The sequence below is a fragment of the Rhipicephalus microplus genome, chromosome 3 (assembly GCF_043290135.1).
Source record: "Rhipicephalus microplus isolate Deutch F79 chromosome 3, USDA_Rmic, whole genome shotgun sequence".
Classification (NCBI taxonomy): domain Eukaryota; kingdom Metazoa; phylum Arthropoda; class Arachnida; order Ixodida; family Ixodidae; genus Rhipicephalus; species Rhipicephalus microplus.
In genome coordinates, this window is record NC_134702.1 from 232,637,040 (window position 1) to 232,661,947 (window position 24,908).

The 24,908-nt window shown below is 45.8% G+C and overlaps 1 protein-coding gene across 2 annotated transcripts in view; it reads left to right on the top strand.

The window, feature by feature from the left end:
• Positions 1-7,066, top strand: part of LOC119159871 (uncharacterized) — a 55,159-nt gene extending 48,093 nt beyond the window's left edge. The window contains exons 4-5 of one of the 2 annotated variants that reach the window (XM_075888652.1): positions 5,031-5,140; positions 6,945-7,066. In XM_075888652.1, the coding sequence (XP_075744767.1) occupies positions 5,031-5,140; positions 6,945-7,063 (229 nt within the window). In that variant the 3' untranslated portion in view covers positions 7,064-7,066. Of the gene's footprint in view, positions 1-5,030; positions 5,141-6,615 lie in introns of both variants that reach the window. The other variant, XM_075888653.1, reaches the window with a different exon arrangement.
• Positions 7,067-24,908: the final 17,842 nt, after the last annotated feature.

Sequence of the window (24,908 nt, forward strand, 5' to 3'; positions counted from 1 at the left end):
ATTTTCTCCACGTGGACTAACTATAAGAGTTACTGTTTGTTTTATTGGCACGTGGTTTTTGTTCGGTGTTTTTTTGATAAAAAATATTAAACTCTCGCATCGCTTGATTTTTCTTTTAGGGGCGAAGCTCCTTAGGGCGTGGGCTGTGCGTCCCCTGTAGCCTGTATGTAGCCACCTCTAGTTTAGTTCTTGCAGTGTTCACTAGATGGCGGTACCGTCTCCTGTATGTAGCCACCTCTCGTTTAGTTCTTGTAGTGTTTACTAGATGGTGGTACTTGTAGCTGATGATGAAAAGATGCAAGATGTTATAAACTAGAAAGCGGTACTTGTAGTTGATGAAAGACGCGAGATCTTATAAAATAGGAATGATGTCACATATGGCGCGTGTCATTGGTTGAAGGCAATCGTTCGATTTAGTGCGGTGACGTACGCTAGGGGGAGCAATGTAATAAAATCGAGTGGGCAAAATGTACAGAGGATTCATGGTTTACCAGGTTTACCTCCGGAGCTTCGCCCACTCATCATCATTCACTTCGTGGATATGGCGGAACTTTTTTTCTAATACTTTTCACTCTGACTTGATATGTTAGTAACATACTATTTTATGCACTCATTTGTACGCATTACTACTATATTTTTTGTCTGACAGATACAATTCACTACTGTTGCTATGAAGTGTTTACTAACATATTGGTTTTGTACAGGAGGTCTCGATACAGTCTCTTGAGTGCAGGACCTTTTCTTGTATACTTAGTTCCTGTGATTGTACACAAACTTTATTATTAAAATTCTGATTCTCAACCAGAAATGAGCATCCAGTGCCGAGTTCTCCCTGCCTGCATGGTGATGCTCGGAGCCTTGCGTGTCCTACTGAGTGCATATATATCAGCCCCGTAGTGAGAGCGCTTGTTGCGTCGTGGAGCCATAAAAAATGTGCAAAGCTCGGTGTAGATGTTTCAGCCTTTTGTCTCGCGTTTTAGCGGGAATCAATTAGGCTGTGAAAGAGTTTCCATGCATTGCAGCGAGATGTTTGCCTGCTAGAAGTGTTACAGCGATCTACCCAATTTGAGCCGGCAAAATGGGCAGCGTATTCGGCTGTTTTCTGGTTGAGATCCAGTATCCGCATGTGGAGTTTGTGGTTGTGTTTTTGCCGGCGCCATCACTTTTTGAGGCTGTGACGGGCCTTCCATAGATGCAAGCTAGACTCTACATCCGGATGACTCTCCGTGAGTTGTACTGTGGTCTTGTGCTGTCTTACTGTTTGGAGCATACATTGATCCCACAGAAAATAACATATGTAGGATGGAAGATGCAGGGGTGGACTGCCGAAAGGCTTCCCAGTTTGGTAGGTAAGCCGTTATGGGACGTTGTAGGAGTCGTGTGATCCGAATAACAGTTACCGACCCGAGTTGGTTGCACAGGGTCGGTGTAAAGAGGGATGACCCGCGTGGACGTTAGCTCCGCAAGTTTTCTTCTCCGCATCTCTTCCTTCCGATAGCCCGAAAGCCTACGATGGGCGTCCGCTATTACAAGTGAGCAATTCCCAGCGACCTTGAGTGCCTTGCGCTGAAGACATCAGTGAATGTTACGTTTCTGAGTTTATGTTTGCTAATAATAAGTAGGATGTGCACCGGTGGGTCGCTTCTGAGCAGGACAAGGACCATGACGTTATGATGCACGAGTAGGGTACTGAAATTTCAAGGTGAACCTCTTGCGCAGTTAAGGTTTCGTGTACAACAAGGCAGGTGAACAGGTTCGTTAAAGAGCGTTATAACCTGAGAGGCGCACGACGTTGCTGGGCTTCTCTAAAGGGCAACAACGACGCACAGGTGTTCGAAGGTTTCGAGACAAAGACAAAATGGGCCTGTTTGTTCCTCTCCTTGAAGTTTCTATAGTTCCACTGAAAAATAACAAATCAATTGAATTCAACGAATTCAATGAGGTAAAAATTGAAGCGTCAAGACATACAAAGCCAAAGTTGGCTTGTGTTGCTGATGTTCTTGTGAGCCAAGTTGAAATAAGTCCCAATGTGAGGCTTCACACCTACAGAAATATTATTGATCTCTGACGCGCTACGTCGCGGTCGACAGGTAGCCTTGTCGCGCAGGGCAACCTGCAGTATTCCAGGTGAGAAATGATGCAGTCCGCTGCTGTCCGACTTCTTTCAAAGCGTCCGTCTAGCTGCAACTATTAGACAACATGATGCTGTACATTTGACAGAAACTGCTGACCCTTGAAAGTTTTCGTACGCAGGATTGTGAAAGCTTTGAGAGTGCTGTAAATATTGTTACAAAAACAACAAACTGTGAGATTTCAGCAGATACATATGTGGGCATTGTGTTCAGTAAGTGGCTGTGTAATACTGCGGTTGTTGTAGGCGCAGCAAGGTCAGTATTTGTTAACGTGTAGTGCGCCAGAATCATTTACCACTTTATAACTTCGTCATCAACTGCTCGAGGTATTGAGTACATGGCTATTTTCACAAATATTGGTGCCATGACTATTTTTACTGTGGCTATTTTTTCCTCCACACTGCCATCATTCATCATAGCGATCTCAGGCACCGGAGAAGGAGGCGGTAACAATTGCGGCCAGCTTCTCGAAGGAGGACAACCGTATGATCCGTGTCCGTGTGCTCTAGCGTTAGCTATTTTGCTGAGAGTAAGAGCCCCGCTTTGTGTCTTCGTATTTGCTAACGTGGTGACAATGTGTCAACTATGAGCAGCCGTAGGTACAATACACTTAATGAAAGCTGGGCGAATCCAGTACCTTTAATTCATCGAATTGTTTGTGGAGGGAAAACGGCTTTACTTAGTAGCACAAGGAACAGTGAGGACTCTGAACCTCAACACGCATGCTTCACAATATGACACCAAAATTGGTTTCACCGCAAGGGTAAAGCAACGATGCGACAGCGAAAAATTATATGGTCACACGAACAACGACAAAGAGCTCATTACTTACAACGCGCCGCTGAACCACGAAGACGGACATCAGAAAAGAACACACAGGTAAATACAGGACATCTGTGAACAACTGTCAAAGTTGTTTCGCCTTCGTGTTTGAGCATCTCCGTGCAAGTGTCGACAACGCAGAACCCAGATGCTCTTAGGTGCTTTTATTTTACGCGTCTGACGCAAGGCGACCTCTTTCAGTTACCCATCATGAGTGGGTATAGAATGGGGTCACTTTTTCGTGTGCGTTTCAAGGGCAGCTTTCAAATTGAAAAGAAGTAGTATTGGATCTGTGTACCACAAGCAGTAAATGATGTATATAACTAGCTCGCTGTAATTACGCCAGCGCGTGCGTGGCGCTTAGTTAAATGGAGTGAGTGATCGCTGGTTCGAATCACCAGTCGGGTCTATGGGAATTTTTTAAGTCCTATTAATATTTCTTTATGCCTTTTTTACATGCGTACATATACATATCCTGGACATTGCGACGAGGAAAATACTTTGTCCAGATTGCACATACGGGGGCTATCGCAAAATAGAAACATGTTCCGAACACTGTAAATATTTATGGGGCTGAGAATATTTCTCAAATATTATGCAGTCATTTTGTGACAACAAAGCAGTCAACAATAGAGAGGAGAGTACCAATGGTGATTTTTTCTTCGCAGCTGAAACATATACGTGGACATCTGGAACAAACTAACTTGCGTATCACAATGCATTACAAGCCCAACTGCTTGGTTATGTCACTGCAGTGTAAACAAAATAAAAGTAATGAACTGTTTTCTGTAGGTAAAGGCAGTGCTGCCAAGTTAAGGAATGAAAGGACTTGACTACCCAGCAAAGCTTTTTTTTCGGTCCTTAATACCTCTGTCATGCATCACCTGTAATGTCATTCGCTGCAAACGACATTAGACGTTACGTCATTTTTGTTGCTGCTACAAGGGTATAGTAAAAAAAACCATGCCGTGTAGAAAAACGAGCATCTCACCCCGAAAAACAAGCAGATACTTGGCGCTCCGTCAGCGAGAAAAAAGGCACTCACTCGCTGGATTTCGTGCCGACCGGTTGTGCGCCCGCGCGCTCCGCGCGCTTGCGACCTTCGGCGTCACCGTAGCTCTGGCCGACTGGGATTGCCCTACGTCACCTCCTGTCGCCGACGGTCTTCGGTGACAGCGCAGCTCTGACCTACTGGACCTGCTCTACGCCATCTACAGACGCCGACAACATCTCTCGCAAGTGTACCCCGTCCTCGGACTCCAGTGACCGTGCTTCCATCTTTCCTGTCTCTCCTATCCCCTCAGTTTGTTGTTGCTTCTTCTTCCTCTTTTCTATACCTTTACTTCTACCCTTTTTATCCCTCCTCACCCCCATCCCTTGTGAGCCCTGTGGCGGTGTTGCTCACTGAAGCAGACAATAACGGGGCTCACTTTTCACTTCCTTTCTCTTTATTAAGAACCACTCGCAACCAGGCAGAAGCATGTGTGGGATAAGGACGGCAAAGTTTTCGCCCGCCGAGACGACAATTCCCCTGTGCTCCGGCTCTTTATTCCTCATAACGTACAGCTCACGACAAACATTCGGTCAGACAGTCTTGTCACTTAGTTGCCTTAAGAGTTTTTCTGGTCCTGTATTCTGGGTTTATTATCTGTGTTCTGTCATAAACGTCATGTGTTGTTACCACGTCGTCGCTCGCAGTCCATTTCTCCTGGCACGGCACGCAAAACAAGCGTGACAAACATAGTCCCTCAATAATTTTCATCACAATATGGCGAGCCTGGCAAGATAATCAACATCTACTGTACTGAAGGTTTGGTGCATCGGCTAGTCCTTGGTTTTCATGCTCGAACATGAAATATTTTAGTGCTTATGACTACGTTATAGAGGAAAGTCATGTTTTTTTTCTTTTGCATTACGTTACAAGGAGAATGACGCTTCTTAATGTCATATCTAATCTTCGTTAGTTCGTAGTCTCATTGAGGCGAATCCTTACATGTCCTTGTGGGAGCTGTGCAAAATGAAACATGGCAAAAACCGGCTGGGTGAGTGACATTGCGAACACTTGTTTTGACGCAGGACGATCACCAACATCCGGGAGCGGACCATGGTGCTTGTGTTAAGCGGCTTGCTCCTTTTCATCAGCGGCTCGCTGTTCGCCATTCTCCTAGGTCTGATCTCAGAAGACTGTAAGTGGGCTCTATTCTTTTTAAAGGCTTTCAAAGTGTTATTGTGGGCACTGTGGAAAAGTATTCTTGCTGTAGCAGTGCGAGATGTATACAATCGCACGTGCAAAGCTGCGAAAGCTGTTCGGACCAGTCTGGCGTATGTTCTTTTCGTGCGTGCTTTGTGTTTGAGCGCCACGCGGAAAGTAATCAGTTGCTTCGCGGTCATGCGTGACGTCCCAATTTGTTGCTTCATCATTCATTCACCCTTGCGGCGAAACTGACTTTTCTTCAACCATTTCCTATCCCACTGAAAAAAAAGTTTCAAAATCTTTGCTAGCACACGTGATTTTAAGTAGTTGTTGAAGCGGTGGTATAAGAAAAAAAAATCTAGGCATGCCATGAAGGTGCTTCGAGTGTTGCTCACGGAAGCGAACTAGTGTCGAACAAAATAATACTGGTGTCAACCATAACTATTGTTTTTTTACATATTAGAGCTTTTGCTAGCACACGTGATTTTAAGTAGTTGTTGAAGCGGTGGTATAAGAAAAAAAAATCTAGGCATGCCATGAAGGTGCTTCGAGTGTTGCTCACGGAAGCGAACTAGTGTCGAACAAAATAATACTGGTGTCAACCATAACTATTGTTTTTTTATATATTAGAGCTTTTGTTATATGAATGCAATTGTTTAATCTCTTTCCTTTGCATTCACACCACTTTCGGTCACCACAGAACGTTCCAAATGCAGCATTTATCACGTGTTCTCTAATACGCAGTTGGTCTCTATTAGCAAGTGTCGATATTGTGGGCACTATTGGTTCGCACCCTATCCGATGAAAATATATAGTGGAGGTGAAACGAACACACAAATCTTGTGGCACAGCTGTGTGAAACGTAGAAAAAACTGCGTTTTGACTCAAGTTTCTGATTCGTTCGCGGTTCAAGAAATAGTATAACCTATAACGTATTATGTCGAACGTCTTATTGCCAGTTTGTATATAAGTATCTACACCCAGAAAAGTTTTCGTTTCAAGCCAAAAAAAAAAAAAATCCAGTGATATAAACAGTGAGGTTGCGCGCGGCTGTTCTTTGTTTCCACTTGACTGCAGAGCTTCCGGCGCCAAATTTAAGCCGATACACTGAGAGTCATTGCTATTACGCATGATATTTAGGAAGCGATTACCTTCTTCTGCTTCTTAAAGGGTTGCAGTTGGGCAAACGTCGTTCTAGTGCATAAATATGGTGGTGAAACCGACCTATAAAGTTTGATACAGATTGCACCTAAAAGTACTACGTGCAAGTTGCTTGAATTAATCAAACTGCTTTCTTTTGAAGTCAGCCTATTTTTTTACATCATGTACAGTTATTTTGTAGGGACCATCCAACTATGGGTACTAAGACAGGACGTATCACTTAGTATCAACCGCACAAATACCAGCGATCCATTTGATTTATGTTGGATTGATTGCTGATGCTGTAATGTTCTCTCCCTTCAACAGTGTCAATCGTCCCGACAGTATTAAGTAAGCACACGCCCGATTTTTTTCCTTCTTTCTTGTAGTCATTGCACTGTCTTGTCCCAAATTGTGCTTTCCTCCATGAACAAAATGCAGCATCGTATTATGTGGTACAGAAGCAAGAACTTCTGCAGGCGCTCGAGATGAGCGCCAGCAGTGTTCTCGCTGTTGCCTGCTGAAATCAGCAGACGCACATACACGTTAAAAAATTCTGCGCGCACTGCACCTACTCGCACATTCACACGCATTGTTTAAGTAGCGGTGTCGAAGGCGTCCGTCCTGTTGCGTTCTTTCCTAATGACGTGCTTCAGATCTCGTTACAGGAGCGTGGCCCAAGCTCTACTGTCCCGCCTTGCCGGTGCTCAACTTCCTTGGATCGTCGCTGCCGCCGTGTTTCGGAACACGCACGATCAAGACAATAAACGAATAAATTGGCTCGTTGTTTATTTCACAAAACAGACTCTTTTTGTTGCTATGGTGTCTTGTTCATCTGTCCGACAGACAGATGGACAAACTATAGGTGGCGTAGCGAGAAGTTTTGTTGAAGGGGGGCTGAGAAGTCGACGTATATAAGTGTACATTAAAGAACTGGTTTTTCTTTTTGAGGCACAATTTTAATAAGGCATACAGGTGCGTTAACTAAATGCCGGGACCAGTATCCAGCGTCATAGTTTAAGCTGCCAGATTTGTAGGACTTGTAGTAGTTATAATCTAGGAACCAAAATGCCCATCCACCAAGACGCCCAGAGGCGTCCTTCAAGGACGAGAGCCCGCAGAGTGCGTGGTGATCGGTTGTGACGGGAATATGTGGGCCATATGAATAGGGCGGAACTTTTCCTATCACCCAAACAAGAGCAGGGTCCCTTTTGGTGTTTGAGTAGTTAGGTTTCGCTGCAGTGAGGGGACGGCTGGAATAGGGGATAACGCGAGCGCATCCGCTTAGATTCTGGACCAAAACAGCACCAATTCTGTGACCGCTGGCATTGGTGTGGACGTCTGTAGAGGCGGCAGCGTCGAAATGGGCCAAAAGGGGAAGTGCTACCAGCCACGTCATTAGTGTGGTGAGCGCCGTAGCCTGCGCAACGCTCCAGAAGAACCGGACATATTTATTTAGTAAATGCGGACGGGCGACATTTGCAAACACGTCCACACAACGTCGCAAGTATGAAAAGACCGAGAAAACTGCGGACATCTTAGATAGCAATATCCGCACGATTCCAACATCACGCGGATATTTTTACTACGCCATCGCTGTATCGCGACAACCACGACCATGATGTAAGAACTAGCAGTAGCCCTGATGACATGATAATGGTGGTGGTGGTGGTGGTGGTAGTGGTGGTGAAGACGAAGAAGAAGAAGAAGAAGAAGAAGAAGAAGAAGAAGAAGAAGAAGAAGAAGAAGAAGAAGAAGAAGAAGAAGAAGAAGAAGAAGAAGAAGAAGAAGAAGAAGAAGAAGAAGAAGAAGAAATATGCTGTTTCGTGGCGCAAGGGCCATATAATGGCCAAAAAGCGCCAGTACATGAGACAAAAGATGTGGGCAATGGTTATGTTTACTGGCTGTATAGGTGTCACGGGTCCCGTTAAGTAGGGAGGCGATCGCCGGGCTAATTCCAAGGACCGAAATATCGGCCCCCCGAACTGCACCACAAAAGCGTGGACAATTTAGAAGTGGTCCTATTTGGCGCGCCAGCGGACGCCAGCTGTGGCCCAAAGAACAAGTCAGAGCCGAGAGTTGATAAACAAAACAAAATTACATTATCAATTACGGCAGATCAAATCGATACACAAGTATGCACACTCGACAATAGTTGAATACAATATGTCACCAATCAAACAACGTACTACACAGTACAATCAGCCACACTTGAAACAACGGACACAGACAACAAGCACACACTACAATGCAGTCACATGCATCGAACAACCAAGACACTTAAAGACTAAAGAGTTGAAAAAATTATTCAGTCCAAAGTTCTTGAAACAAAAGTCTGAATGATACTCTTCCGAGAATCACTCACTCAAAGTCCAGCGTTGTTGTCGTTCCGCTGCCCCGAAGTTTCTCTTCCAAGAAACCTCGCGTCTTTAATTGGCCGCTCTCCAGGCTCTAAACTTTGCCGGTAACACGTCGGCTTCACACACGCAGCGGTTGCCACGCGTCTTCGCTCGATAGCAGTAGACACACACTCTTGCCTGTAGCTCGAGTCTTCACCCCTCAGGTGGAAATCCTCTTCTTCTCCTTTGTCACGGAAGACAAAAGGCTTCACCGACACGGCGGAACACCCTACGCACTCTGGCTCATACTTTCTTCTTCTCCTGCTTTGTCACTAAGGACAAAACCTTCACCGACAGACGCGGCGGAATAACCCCACGCACACTGGCGCTAACTTCCTTCTTCTCCTGATCTCCCATCTCCGCTGCTCGGTTAAATACCTTCCGCGCGCGATTCCAGGAAATTCTCATCATTACGTCGGCGCGATACGCAGCGAAGGCTGGGGAAAGCGCGAGACGGTACGAGGGCCGTCCGCGACTGATGACGCAACCCTGCATCACCACGCCCCTTTCCATCGAGAACTTTCTAGAGTTGCTCGGCCGCCGATGTGAGGAGGTTCGTCGGCGAACCTACGCTACCGAGGGGAGAGGGATGCGCGCCCGGGGGCGCATTTGTAATCTGCAGTAGGCTCAACGCATGGCAACCGCAGCGGCACGCTATTGGCCACACTCTCGCATGGACGCGCCACGTGTTGCGCCTAGCAACGGCCTCCGCGCCAGACTCTCGTTTCCAGGTTGCGCCGCCGCGCTGTTGCGCCCGCGAAACACGCCGGCCAAACATGGAGAAAAAAAAAACAACTCAGTGCGCGCCGGCTGCGCATTTTTACGTCCGGCATGTTCGGCGCCTGCGCGTTGTCGCCACTTCAAGGAAGGCAATGTGAGAAACACGACGCTCCGTGCACCTTTGTTTCTGGTAGGAGCAGTTCGGAAAGTGTTGCAACTTTAGTTTGTAGTTTGACTGTGATGCTGTTAAGGTACTGTACCACCGAACATTAGGGCTTATGAGCCGCCTGCCTGTCGAGATATCTAAACGCGTTTGGACTCCATTGAGGAATGGCGAGGTACCGCACATCACGAAGTGGAAGTACTGTAGGAAAATAAAAAGAAATACTGTGTTGTGGGCGCCTTCCGTCTGTTGTGAGCACTTGTGTTTCGCGCACGTGCTCGCCAACAACAAGCAACCACATGCGAGTGCCCGCGCGATCTGCAGAAACTCGCATTTATCTGGTGAGATCAAGCTACGTTTGCATAACGCGCTTAATTGTGCTCTCTGGCCGTGAACTTTTTTTTAAAACAAACGCCCGGCGTCATAATCCAGGCCAGCGTTCTTTTCTTCTCTAGGAATTAACTTTTCTTATGTATGCGCTGGTGTGAAGCCAATAAAACAAGCGCGAGAGAGGCGGCAAGCCGCTTGAAGAGCTCCGTTCAAAGGATCTTTCTCAGGATGGCCGACATTCTCCTCGCCATGAGTCTATCTGACAGAACGACTGTCCAGTGAATGAAGGATGGTAGGTGCGAAAGTATTCTTTTTTAAAAACAATTTGCGCCCCAGACAGCTTTGTACTAAAAGTGCATTACTGCATGTATGCATAAAGTGCAACTGCATGAACTGAAACACCTTCCATCGCAAGCTTTAAATTTTAAGCGATCTGTAGCCATGAAGGATATTTTTCAACGTCTGTATTAGAATATTAAACAAAAATCTTTATCCTATAATATTCAAAATACCACCACTTTTATTAAAACTTCCGAAACTATGTAAACAATACCAATAGTAATGTAAGTAATGTAATGGCAATAGTGGTTCCAGGGTGGCCTCCACTTTTGTAAGTCTAATAAAGATTTCATATGACTCGTCAAGCTACATTCAAGTGTTGCTCAACCATGTAGGAATATGCTAATGAACAATCTTCACATTGTCCTACCATAACATGCACTTTGTTGTAATGAAACTGGCGGTTGTGCTGTAAGATTAGTGCCGATGTGTCAGACCATAAGTTACCCTTTGAACTCCTGTGTAGTTAACGTGCTTGGCAAGTCCTTGATGAGCACGAAACTGCTACATTTATCAAAACACATTCATTCATGCAATGACACTTGACTCAATGCCAAATATTGCATCATAGGCATCATAATTATGGACTATTTTGCATCAAATAGATTTCTACAATGTGTGAAATCTCCTTACTTTTCCTTCTGAGTTCTTCTCTGTATTTTTTTTTCATGTTTAACCACTTCTGTTTTTCATGTGCAGCTCTTCATTATTTTTTTAACTTTCGAAAGAGCTCCAGTCAACGAAAAACAATCTCATTTTATTGTACTCTTACAATTGATACAGTGTTGACTTTAACAGTTAGTCGAAGGAAACAGCAGTCTTGTGATATATGTTGCTATATCTTTCACTACACTAGTCTGTTCATTGTCAGCGTTTTATCATCTTTGCAGACAAAAGACATAGGTAAAAGAAGGCACATTTAAGACAACGCAGAGCACTGTGTTGTCTTGAATGTGGCTTCTTTTGTCAATTTCCTTTGTTTGCGCTACCATCAACTGTCATGCTACCATACCAACTAGCCCAAATCACCAACCTCACAGATCAAAGTATATGCATAGTGAACCACAATTCCCATTTCAGAGCACAAGATTTATAAAAGATTTATATATAATAATGTAGCACAAGATTTATCAAAGCACTCGCTGTATGTGTATACACTTCATTTAGATGTAGAGTGCATCAGATGTTGTACTGTCACCAATGTCTTTTTTGTCACATGCAGTATCATGCCTCTCGTTTGGGTCGGCCTAACATGCTCCACGAAGGAGGGCACTTTATGCTGATGAGCTCCAGCTTCTTAGCACTACCTTGCTTTGTGCATTGTTTCAAGTCATGGATTTATGAAACAGTGCAGCAACAATCACAACTGTGCATATTTTCGATAGTTAATAGTACTCCTAACAAACAATCAAAACCCTCAAAAGCTTCTACCTCACGAGTTAAAAATTTGTGAGGAGGGAATGCAACTAGCACTTCTAATATCGCATTAATAATGGTACTAATGAGAACAAATAAAGAAAACAAAGCACGAAGTCATCAAAAGTGTTTACAAGATTCGTATTACCTCATTTAAAAATGAACCATAAAGTAATGCGGCAACTTGACATGCTATCGTGCTGCTATCATTTGGGAATCCCATACTGGCACCCTTTGGCAGGAATATACACATTTCTGTGGAAACATCCCTACTCCAATCACTTGAATTTCATGATTTATGAATAGCTCATGATTTTAAAGGAAAAGTTATGAGATCATGACAACAGCTGATATTTTTTGCATAGCTGTCTACCACTGGCATGCACAAAAAGGAAAGAAATGTTTAACATTGTGTGGGATTTTAACGTTAGCACTCCACGTGGCAGTCGAGTGTTCTACCACAAGGCCACACTGGTGCTTGAAGCTACTTTAAAAAATATATCCAAATCAGGTGTCGTATAAGGTAAGGAACCACATCAGCACAGGTTATATAGTGTGCTAGAAGAATAAGACAACAAGGTGCCATACATAGCAAGTTACTTAAAAGTGGGTGGTTAAAGCTGCCCAACCATTACAAATGGCTCAGCCATGATTTTCTCATAAGCTAGAGCATCAACAAAGTGCATATAATGCCTCTTCAGTGTGTATTGTACCTCGCTTCTCCTCAATGTCATTAAGTAGAGCATATTTCTTACGTTGCAAAAACACAGATTTGTTGCATATGTTTTTCTGTTTCTTGATGTCTAATTAAAGTGGATAATTTAGTAATTAAGAATAACTGTTTATTCTACCAGATGCCATAATTTATGGTATAATCCAGGTACTCAAGGTCAAATTATCTGCCCAAATGTTGGCCAATTCCCCTGAGTGGCTTGGTTCCAATCATCCAAGGAGAATAATTATCAAGATTAACATATGTATTATTTCAAGTACCACATATTTTGCTACGCACTAGTAACTCCTTGCCACAGTCGCATTTTTTTGAACCAAGTGCTTCAGAAAATTGGGAAATTTGAACTCGTTTTTGTGACCCAAGGTAGCTGCCATTTTGTTTATCCCCGCATTCTCTCATTATCAGAATGCTTCAACCGAGTACAACTCCTATAATGATCCCCGTATGCTTGACGAAGCAACCAAATCTTTACGTGAAAGTTTTCCAAAATTACCTGTGTTTTACACACACACGTTGTTCTGCCAGCTCTTTACCATTTGGGCACTAGTTCAAAGAAAAGCTAGTCCATGTGCTCACTTTAGCGGCTGTGGCGTGCAAACCAAAGGTCAGAGTGAAACAGGGCTAATGACAGTTTTGTTTGAAACCTGCCGCTATGTGCAATTAGTAGCTGCAGCCTGCTCCTTTTGATAGTTGGCGAGCTAGAAGACGAAGAAGTGTGTTCAGGAGAAGACGAAGAAGTGTGTTTTGAATAGGAGCTGCTTCTGCTAACTCCGGCGTATTTCAGTTGTAATTTAAGTCTGTTGATCATTTTCCGCTGCTCCCTTGGAGGGGATGGAAGTAGACCACCCCGGGCGCCTGCCGGCACCAGCGGCGTCAGCGGCGACCGCCTCCAGGAAGCGGATGGGACAAGCGAGCGACAGCGACAGTGAAGATACTCATGCTTACTATCTCAGCAGTGAGGACTTCTCAGATGACGGTTTCCAACCTGTGCTGAGCCGCAAGGCGAAGAGAAGGAACATGAGGACATCCTCATCCTCAACTATTCAAACTGTAAGTGAAGCGCCAAAATCGAACGCTTATACCATCCTGTTTCTGCCTGCACTTCCTACCGTCAGCATGAAACGCCTTAACAGACAGTCTGTGTCGAGGTCTCTGGAAACGCTCGTGCCAAATGAGATCACGGACATAAGAGTGAACGCCAGAAAGAATATACTGGCTGTGGACGTTTTGCACGCAAGTGCGTTGGGCGTTCTGCGCAGTGTAACTCACTTGGACGGCAACCAGGTGCGCTCTCATGTTCCCTTGGGATGTGATGTAGTAACCGGCGTGATCTACGACATTGATGTCGCTATTTCCAATAAGGACTTACAACTTCTTGTCAAGTCAACAACTGATACTCCAATTGTTGATGTCACCCGGCTAGGCAAGTCTCGCTGTGTGAAGATTGCGTTTAAGAGCACATCACTCCCCTCTCATGTGAAGGTGGGGTACTTCAGACATGCTGTGCGGCCTTTCATTCCAAAGCCTCTCCAGTGCCGTAAATGCATGAAACTTGGACATGTGAGCAGCGTCTGCGAGAATTCGGTGGTATGCCACCGCTGCGCCGAGCACCATGAAGCGGATAAGTGCGTCGCAACTGTCAAGAAATGCTCTAATTGCAATGGATCCCATGAAGCCACATCGAAGGACTGCCCGCGGATTCAGAAGGAAATAGCCATCTTGAAGGAGATGGTGCGCGATCACTCATCTCATCGAGAAGCCGCAGCTAAAGTCAGAAGGCGTCGTTCACGTCGACGTCGGTCTTCGAGGACGCCCGCTACCTCCTCGACACGATTGCGTGATCCCTCATCAGATCCACCTTCTTTGCCTCTCAGACCACATGCCGCGGGAAAGGCTGTAAAGGACAAAGCCAGTGAGCATACCCTGACTGCGACAGAGTGGCCTGCACTTCAAAGAGAAGCAGCATCAAGCGAACCGAAGGAGCTTCATGACGGCCAGTCCGCGCTCCCGGTTCGAGATCTTTCCAACCAAGACAGGCAAGTGACTGCAATCGTCCCGGTTCGAGATCTTTCCAACCAAGACAGGCAAGTGGCTGCAATCGTGCAATCATTAATTGCCACGATTCGCACGCTACTGAGCAGCATACAATCTCCGTCTGCTAAGAGTGCACTGCAAATACTTGATGCACTGAATCCAGTTCTTGCTAACTTCGTATAAGCACAATGGCTCAACAAAATCTCCACTTCCGCACTGAAGTTAAAAGTGCGTCGATTTTTCAATGGAATGCCAGAGGCATGAAGTACCGTATCTCGGACTTGCGCCAATTTGTTCGGGCCAATCAATTCCCTATACTTGTCATATGTGAACCAAACGTGTCAACGCCTTATAGATTGTCCGGTTATGAAGCTTTTTGTTCAGCCGCTTGCGAAGAACGAAGCAAAGTAATTGTTTACATTCGCACAGCCTTGACTTATCTTTCGCACCCAATAAGTTCAAATGACGACAATCAGTACGTGTGTCTTCGTGTGAAGAAGAATGCAGTTTCGTTCACGCTTATTGGTGGATATATATCTCCGTCATCGCGATTTCACTGCGACAGATTAAAAGACATCCTAATGAGAACCGATGGGCCTTGGATCATAACCGGTGACTTCAACGCCCATCACATGCTTTGGGGGAGCACTAGGATGAATGCCAGGGGCCGGAACATTGTTACATTCGCTTCCGATTACGACCTTTCCATCATGAACGATGGTACCCCCCCATATCTGCGGGGTCTCACGTATGGCAGTTGCCTTGACCTGACATTGGTGTCACGGTGCTTCTCTCACAAAGTTAAGTGGTTTTGCGATATTGAGACTCATGGGAGTGATCACATACCCACCTACGTGACGATCGATGGTATCGTAAAAAATTTCTCTTCCGGTGTTACAATTGGCACTGACTGGTCGATGTTTGCATCGCGTGTTGAGAACGCTTGCCAAGAAGGCCTCGCCTGCAGCCTGGAAAATACCATAGTGGAAGCTATGCAAGCGTCCAAATGTAAATTACCATTTTCGTCTAAAGTTACACAGTTTGACATCGAACTGGAAAAATTACGAGCTATACGAAGGCGTGCAGAACGACGATACAGACGCACAAGATCAATTTACGATCTGAGGGAAGCAAGGCGGCTCCAGAAAAAGATTCAACGACGCATTTACAAACTGGAGAGCGAACGCTGGAAAGCACTCTGCGAATCTCTAGACCCTCATAAACCGCTGTCATATATCTGGAGAACAGTTCGTGGTCTTCGCTCCTCTCCACAACAACGGCACCCTTTTAAAGCTTTGGCACTCCATCAGGGAAAAAAATTGCCCGCAGCTTCCCTCGGGGGAACACTGAGGAGGATGCGGACCATATAGTTGGTTAACGGGGTGTTAAAGTGCGACTTACTTGGGTCGATGGCTAAATTGGGTAACGTGGTTGAGAAATGGGGTGTTAAAGTGCGACTTACTTGGGTCGATGGCTAAATTGGTTAACGTGGTTGTAGGAGGGGGTGTTAAATGAGTGAACACGTACACACGTATGCGAAAGGGCGGCGCTGGTCGAAGGGACGTCGATCATTGTGTTTGTGGATTCGTTGGAATTCATTTCACCGCGACCTTGGACGTCGACGCGCCGTACAAACCAACCGACGAGCGGCAACTGAGCGAGCGAGCGCCGACCTTGAGTATATATACAGCACGACGGCGCATGCACTGTCAGCTGTTGAATGTTCTCGAAGCGCGACGCCACATGCGCGTCCACTGGAGAATCAGGAGAATTGTAGATGTCGAACGCGGTGTGTAGAGGAGGAAGGGTGCACAGATGGTGGAGGAGTGAAGCGCGCGCGGTGTGTAGAGGAGGAAGGGATGCACAGATGGTGGAAGAGTGGGCGACGGCGCGACGGCGCATGCGCGCGCGTCAGCTGTCGAATGTTCGAGAAGCGGTGTGGACGGCGCGGACGACGCGGACGGCGCACTACAAGGCGCGAGTATAAGATGCTCCGCATCTAAAACAGAACTCGAGGTGGCTGAAGAATTTTGCACGAGAGTTGCCGGGAATATTGTGAACGAGAGCATCGACGCCGTGATCGTTCCTGAGACGCGATTACCAGAAATGGACATTCCGTTCACCATGGAAGAACTGTAAGGTGCGTTAGTCGCTTCTAAGCGCATGTCATCGCCAGGTCCTGATGGTATTACTTATAGTGCGTTGGGACACCTTGGACAAAAAGCTAGAAAAGAACTTTTAACATGCTTCAACAACTCCTGGCTCAGCGGCAGTGTTCCCCGAGAATGGAAAATTAGTCGATTAATACCACTTTTGAAATCGGAAAAATCACCATTGGACTTGACAGCGTATCGCCCTATTGCCCTCGCAAGCTGCCTCGGAAAAGTGATGGAAAGGATGGTTTTATTTCGTCTCGAGTGGTACTTGGAACGATACACCAAATACCCTTCTTGCATGGCAGGCTTTCGTCGGGGCCGCTCCTCCATTGACTGTGTCCTTGATTTGTCGACATTTGTTCAACAAGAAAAAAGTCGCAAGCGCATATCAGTGGCACTCTTTCTTGACGTGAAGGGTGCATATGATAATGTAGCTCACGATGCCATCCTCACTTCTCTCGCAGCAATGGGCATTGGTGGACGACTGTTTCAATGGATAAAAGATTATATAACTGGCAGAGGTTTCTTTGTACAAACATATGAGGGTACAACTGCCTAACATTACACCTACTGCGGAGTACCTCAGGGAGGTGTTTTAAGCCCCACATTGTTCAATGTGGCTCTCATTGGTCTGGTGAAGGTTCTGCCAAAGTCGTGTGCCTATCCATATACGCCGATGATATTTGCCTCTGGAGTGCTGCAGTTACTCGCCCTCAGGTGCGTGCACGAATACAGCGGGCAGCAACCCTCACAACAGCCTACCTTCAGAAACAAGGCCTAAATATATCAACTGTGAAGTGCGCGTTGATGGCGTTTACACGCAAACCAATGACGCCATACCCTGTTTACATCAATGGGCAGAGTGTCAAATATGCACGGACGCGTCGTTTCCTGGGCATAATAATCGACAGAAGTCTTTCGTGGAGCCCACATTGTGCGTACTTGAAGAAAAGACTGCTATCTATTGTGCATATCATGAAATTCTTGTGCGGTAAAGCATGGGGAACTTCTGTGGCCTCCATGCTACAGCTGTACAGGGCCCTATTTCTGGGTCCATTGCGCTACAGCTTGCCGGTACTGACTAACACTTGCAAATCGAATACTCATTCATTGGAGAGTTTGCAGGGTCAGGCACTGCGTATCTGCCTAGTACTGCCCTGATGCGCTTCTACTTATGCCACAATCATGCTTGCCAAAGACCATCCGGTCAGAACATATATAGCTGTGGATTGCCTCAGAGCGCACATTCGACATGCTAGCCGTGTCCCCGACCACCACTTGGCCCTTCTACCTTCCGGAAGACCACGTGCTACGTTTTCAGACGTCATAGCCAAGCACCTAAACAGCATTCCATCAGGATATACGCCAGCTGCGAGAACGGCAAGCCCTTTGTGGTGCCTCGACCTGCCGCAAGTACGTCTAGAAATTCCGGGAATCAAAAAGAAAAGCAGTCACTCCAGAGTAGCATTGAAGCAAGCAACACTGCTATTATTACATGAGTTGTACTTAGACCGAACGCAGATATACACTGATGGGTCCGTCTCATCCAGCAGCTCATCAAGTACCGCTGTAATTCCGGCTGCAGAAATGACAATCAAGTTTAAGTTGTCGCATATGACTACATCTACGGCATCAGAGCTTGCTGCTATAAGGGCTGCTTTACAATATCTCGTTCAAGAACGTCCAGGAAAATGGGTCATATTCTGTGATTCGAAGGCAGCGCTTCAGAGTTTGCAGTCTGCCATGCGTAGGAGGAGCCATGACCAACTGGTACAAGAAATAAGACATTGCCATCATGAAGCTCTAGCACGAGGGCATGATATTATATATCAATGGCTGCCTGGACATATCGGTATTACCGGAAATGAACTAGCCGATGATGCAGCCCGCTCAGCCCACGAAGAAACCCGTGTAGTCCCGATTCCTCTATCAAGGAATGATGCAGCAAGATAACTTTACCTCCTGGCTCGAGATCTCACACGCACGTTCTGGTCGTCTACCAGCTTCCAAAGGTGTCAATTTTATGAACTGGATTCTTCGCTAAAGCTAAAGCTACCATCACAACTTTCCCGCTCCGATGCGACACTGTTATGCCGCCTTTGGTTGGGTGTTGCATTCATAAAGGTGTACTCCTTTCGCATTGGTATGGCAGACACTCCTACATGCGACTACTGCGGAGATCAAGAAACCATCGAACACGTCCTCTGTAGCTGCGCTTGCTACGACACACAGCGATGCCAGCTACGGATGGTTTTGAATCGACTTGACCCCGGACCATTTTGTGTGCAGAAGATACTAGGACCTTGGGCATTTGCCTCAGTTGCGCAGAAAGCAACTAAAGCACTGCTTCTTTACCTTAAGTCAACAAACCTGAGCGACCGCCTGTGAACTGTGTGTGCTCACCGAGTGTGCTCGTGATTGTGTGTACCTTCTCATCTTTGTGCAACCTCTTTTCTCCCCTTTATCCCTTCCCCAGAGCAGGGTAGCAAACCGAATGTGCGTCTGGTTAACCTCCCTGCCTTTCCTTGTATCTTTATCTCTCTCTCTATCTATGAGGAAAGTTCAATATTTTTTACAGCGAAAGCTATTATGTCATACACAACTCGGGTCATGTGCAGTTTGTCCGCCACTGCCACCGTTGTCCTTAACAACATCACTCTAAATTAAACCTAGCCCCAATGACACAGTGGGGCTCGAACCCGGGTCCGCTGGGTGCCAGCCCAGTATTCTACCACTGAGCCACACCGGTTTTTTTTTGCTTTATTGCCTGTTTACAGGCGCATACATCAAACCACAAGCAGAACAAAAACAAGCAGTAACAGTCCGGCAGAAACTTAAAATTCCCTAAGTGCTGCCAAGGGCTCCACCCTCGACAACCACACAGGTAAAATCTCCTGAGTTTTCTGCAGTTCAACATACTTGGCCATACGTTCACGGAAATACATTCGTGCAGGCCGTGCATCCTGATCGCGATAGAAACCCGCCATACGGGCCCGCCATAAACAGTGAAGTCCACAGAGCATAATCAAATCAAAAGGCATTCCCTCTTCGTCCACTATTGGCAGAAATCTTATACCATATGAATTTAAAGGTAATTCTTTCTTTAACGTCCTTTGAAGTACATCCCAAAAATATACTCCTTCCCAACAATGTAAGAAAACATGGTCAATATTTTCCGGTTTTTTACAGATAAGGCAATTTGTCCCCCAAGGTAAGTAAAAACCACGGTCTGCTTGAAATGTCCTGACTGATAGTATACCTGTGTGCAGCTTGAAAAAGAAAGACTTCGCGCCAGGAGCCACTTGCATTCTCTTCACTCTTTTAAGCACATTTTTCCCTTCACCTCCAGCGTACATGGCCCGGTACAGCGGTTCAGGTAAAACAACATCGCATACATCTTTGTACAACTTCTTTCGAGTCACTGAAAACAAATATTCATTGGAAAATCTAACAGATAAAAACCGTACACTTAGAATAACCTCTTTAAGATACCCGCGCACAGCACCGGTCATGTCATGCGTGCTAACCACATATCCAGGTAAAGCCCGCGTCAGTCTCATTTGGCACACTGTACGTAAGAAAGGGTCCCTTGTGTAGCGAAAAAAAAAAGAACCTATTTACGACTTGGCGTATGAAAAGATGTGTTAAACCAAGCCCTCCGTGTTTCACTTTTCGAAACAGATTAGTTCGACTGCATCTCTCCCAGTTCGAAGCCCACACGAACACTGCGAAGATACGATGGAACTTCTGTATGTTTGCCCTTGAACAATGCAATACTTGCATCACATACCAAAGTTTTGAGGCAAAGAAAAGATTACAGACAGTCGCCCTAGCAAACACTGACAGATGATTACCGTTGCATCTATTAGCTTTCGTCCGGATTTCTTTCGCTTGTTCTTGCCAGTAGTTCTCATTATCTTTATAAAATTCCAGTGGCACCCCTAAGTACTTGACAGGTGTGGTCACCCATTTAACATTGGCAAAATAGTCTCGTTTTGATGACCACTCTCCATGCCAGAAACCCAGACACTTTCCCCAGTTTACTAGACTGCCAGTTGCCTTGCCGAACCTTTTAACCACACTGATGGTAGTGGTAACACTATCTTGATCGATGCAACAAACAGCCACATCGTCGGCATATGCCAAAATTTTAACTTCGGGTTCTTGTAATCTATAGCCACGAATGCAACTGTTTTGAGCTATTGCTAAGCACAACGATTCTATATATAAACTGAAAAGTAGGGGGCTCAGCGGGCAGCCCTGACGAACAGAATGCTTTATGTTAATTGTATCTCCTAGTGTCTTATTGATTACCAGTCGGGTTGTGCAGTTCCGGTATGCCATAGATACTCCATCTCTAATTACAAAACCAACCTTGACATGGTCAAGAATGGCAAGCAAAAGGTTGTGGGAAACACAATCAAAAGCTTTCTCGAGATCAATCTGTAGAATGGCTACCCCTACTTGATTGGCATCGCTACACTCGAGCACACAGTGCATCTTGTGTATATTAGTCACAATGGAGCGTCCCATAATCCCACATGTTTGGTGAGGCCCTACTAATTCTTTGATTACCCCTTGAAGTCGCCGTGCTAGTACTTTCATTAAAATTTTGTAATCACAATTAGTTAGTGATATCGGTCTATACGAAGAAACTAATTTTAACTTCTCCGAGTGTTCTGTCTTAGGTATCAAAACTGTATGTGCTTCACTAAAGGACATAGGGAGGACATTAAGTTTATAAGCTTGATTGAAGACATCTGCAAGTACTTGGGATAATTCATTTTTGAACTCCTTATAAAACGAAGCACTAAGCCCGTCCGGCCCTGGAGATTTACCAGGATTCATTTTATCTATAGCCCTTTCTACTTCCGTTGGCGTTATAGATAGCTCTAAAGCTGATTTGGTGTTATCTGACAACTTCGGCATTCTGCTAAGGAACTCTTGCTTAAATTCCTCTGAATCAATGGGCGTGGCAGCGAAGAGTCCTTCGTAGTGTTTGCCAAACGCTCGTCCTATGCTCTCATTGTCCGAAACTTCGATACCGTTGACTTCAATGGCATCTATGTGATTTCGTCTGGCATGACTCTTCTCTAATCCAAGAGCTCGCTTCGTCGGGCGATCATCCACAGTCATTGATGCTGCTCTGGCTCGCACTAGCGCTCCGCGATAGCGTTCCTCCTCATATACCTCTATCCTCTGTTTAATACTCCGCAAATCATCACCATATACTCCAGGTTTTTCACATTCAAGAGCTGTTAGTCTCTCAAGTGTTCGTCTAAGCTCTTTCTCATTCTTCTTTGATTCAAAAGATAAAACGCTAGATCTCTCTATTGTTTTTATTTTGATTCGCTGCTTGAATAGCTCCCATTCTTCTCCTATTTTGTCCATACACTTTTTGTTAATATTACTTATTTCTTTAATAACTGATGCGCTAAACGACTCGTCCTTTAAGAGGTTAGAGTTCATTTTCCACTGTTCCCAAGAAAAGGCGTTCCTTTCTTTTTTTTGACCCGATATTGCATTTTACCAGACAGTGATCCTAAAAGGAAACAGGGACAACATTATAACTGCTACACTGGGTTATCGCATCTGCAGTAAGGTAAAGTCGATCCAAACGTGCATTACTTGTGCCTTGAAAGTGGGTATACTTCACATCTCGGGAGCTATGCAAACACTCCGCAACATGTACTAATTCGTGTTCAATAATCACCTGTGCCAGGACATCACTGCTTCTATCTTTAACGTTGCGCCTGCTTGATCTATCACTTTCATTCAAGACACAGTTGAAATCACCCACCAATAAGAGTTTCCTACCAGTACACATATGTTGTCGTAAATTGGAAAAAAAACCCGATCTTTCCTGGCCAATAGTTGGAGCATAAACACATATAATGCGCCATTCAGTGTCACAATAAACAATATCACACCATACTACTCGGCCTGAAGAGCAAGAAAAGACATTTTCTATGACTAATCCTGGCAGTTTTCTAACAAAAAGGACACATCCCCCTGATGTGCCTATGGCCTGGCTCACAGTGGCAAAATACCGTGATGTAAACTTAAGCACCATGCTCCCAGTCTCCTCCTCGCCTTCAACTTTCGTCTCCTGCACTGCAAGCACATCCAGATTTTCTTCCAATAACAACCGGTAGACTTGGCTTTGCTTCTTCTTTGAAGCCAAGCCTCTAACATTCAGCGTGGCGAAGCTAAATGATACTTGAGGCGCCATTACAACCATGTGGAGGAGTTAGGCCCGGAGCATGGCGCTTACCTTGCACGTCTAGCGCTACGCTAGACGCCTCCAGGACCGTCCGACCGCCCGGTTCTACTGCACAGTAGAAGAGAATTGTTTACAGCTTTTTTGTCCGTGGTGCCACCAGCTCTTGCTCTCATGCTGGTGCGTCTGCCAGTCGGCGTTTTTGCCGGTGGTTCTTCCACGCTACTTGCACTGTTCTTGTCTGCCGTCTTCACAGGGTCTTCCAATGGTCTTTTAATGGCTGAAACGGCACCGCTGGGCCAAGAGACGCGGCTGGCATTGCACGTGTTTCCTTCTATCTTCGTGTCGAAACCAACGCTACAGGAGGCACCATCGACAACTTGGCCTTGCTCCGACGCATGGGCAGACGCTCCGTCTACTTCACAGCCTGCGTCTGTCACCGCATTGTCAGCTGTATCGGTCGATACAGCTGCAGAACCTGGTTGAGTGTCAACAGGTGCCGGTGTAGATTCGTCTACTGATGTTGCAGATGTGCAGTTCAAATTTTCTGCAACTTGATCTCCGCAACCTTCAGCCGCGTCCTCTGCTTCTGTCACGTCCATAATGTGTTCTGACGCATCTTCGGCCTCCGCTGACGCGGTCACTGCGGTGTACGAACGGACGCATTCCGCGTCCCCATGCCCGAAACGCCGGCAGCGCGAGCACCGAGGCACCTTACACTCGCGACGCACATGTCCTGTTCCGCTGCAACGCAGGCATTGCATAGGCCGACCTGAAGCTACCACTAAGGCTAATTCACCGGCGACTCGTATCTCATGAGGCAGGTCCTCGACTTTCATACCGCTTTTCAGCTTAATGAAAACAGTGCGGGTCGTCGAATTCTTCTCATTGACTCCTTCCACACGCCAGCGTTCCCGGGTCACTTCTGTAACTTTCCCGAACGCTGCCAACGCCGTGCGGACATCTTCGTCCGAAACGCCGTGTAACAGCCAGTGAAGCCGCAGCCTCACCTTCTGCTCCTGAGGGTCGATAACGAGGCAGCGACGTCCCTTGACCTGGAGTTCTTTCAGTTCAGTCAACCTCTTCGTCGCCTCCTGGCTGTTAAAGGTGACGGCCCACACATGGTTGATCTGGTAGGCGCCCAATGCAATTACGTCGGGAAGCAGTCGTTCCTTGTCCAGAGCGTCTCGGAAATCTTCGACCTTGAAAGGCCTCACTCGAATATCACCATGCAAAAACACTGTGTTCACAACAATACGTCCTGTTGGCAGATTCGGCAAGATGATCTCATAATCCTTGTCACTTTCGTCTGTAATCCTGTTTCCGCGGCCACCAAGGACCGCCTTTGCCGCTCCGCGGGAGCCCATGATTCCTGCGTCCGACGCGTGCGAGTGCCGGCGAAAGAATGACTGAGCCACACCGGTACTTGGGACTTGTTGGCAAACTTGCCTTAGGCAGGCTTAATGTCTGAAAAGCAATCACATTAGTATGACTTACAAAGGGTTTTAAAACAGCAAAAGAACAACAAGTCCCCGCACAACGCGAATAGTGTAACAAGTGGGTCATCCAATACCCCAACCAATTACAAAAGTTTGTTCTTGTTCCCCTATTAACTGTGGCACATACCCACTTCAGCTATTATTCCTCATCGTCCTCAGCCACTGCATGAACAGTTTGCTCAAAATTCCTTGCAAGTGTTCAGCGGATACATGCTTCTCAAAAAAAAGCATAATGAATGTCTGCCTACTACCCAAGAAATTTTATTATTAGTGCCCTAGTGGGTATCATGCATCTTTTACCCAATGAGTGTTTTGAAAGGCTCTGACAGGCAACTCTTCTAGTTTTTGCTGTGACTGTGCTCCGTCTTTAGCGCAGGCCTGGCATTTTTTTAACACAAATCATACGTCTTGTTGCATCCCACCATATTAGCATTAGATACCAGCAAATCATCACCATTCATCATTTTTGGGTTATTATTTTATGTGCACTCAAGGTCAAACAATAGTATGCAACTAATCCTATTCTGTGGGAGCTGATTTCACTTTATGTGAGTGAACTTTCAAATTTTGTGACTTTATCCACCTGCTGCCATTCTTGCCTATGGCATTCA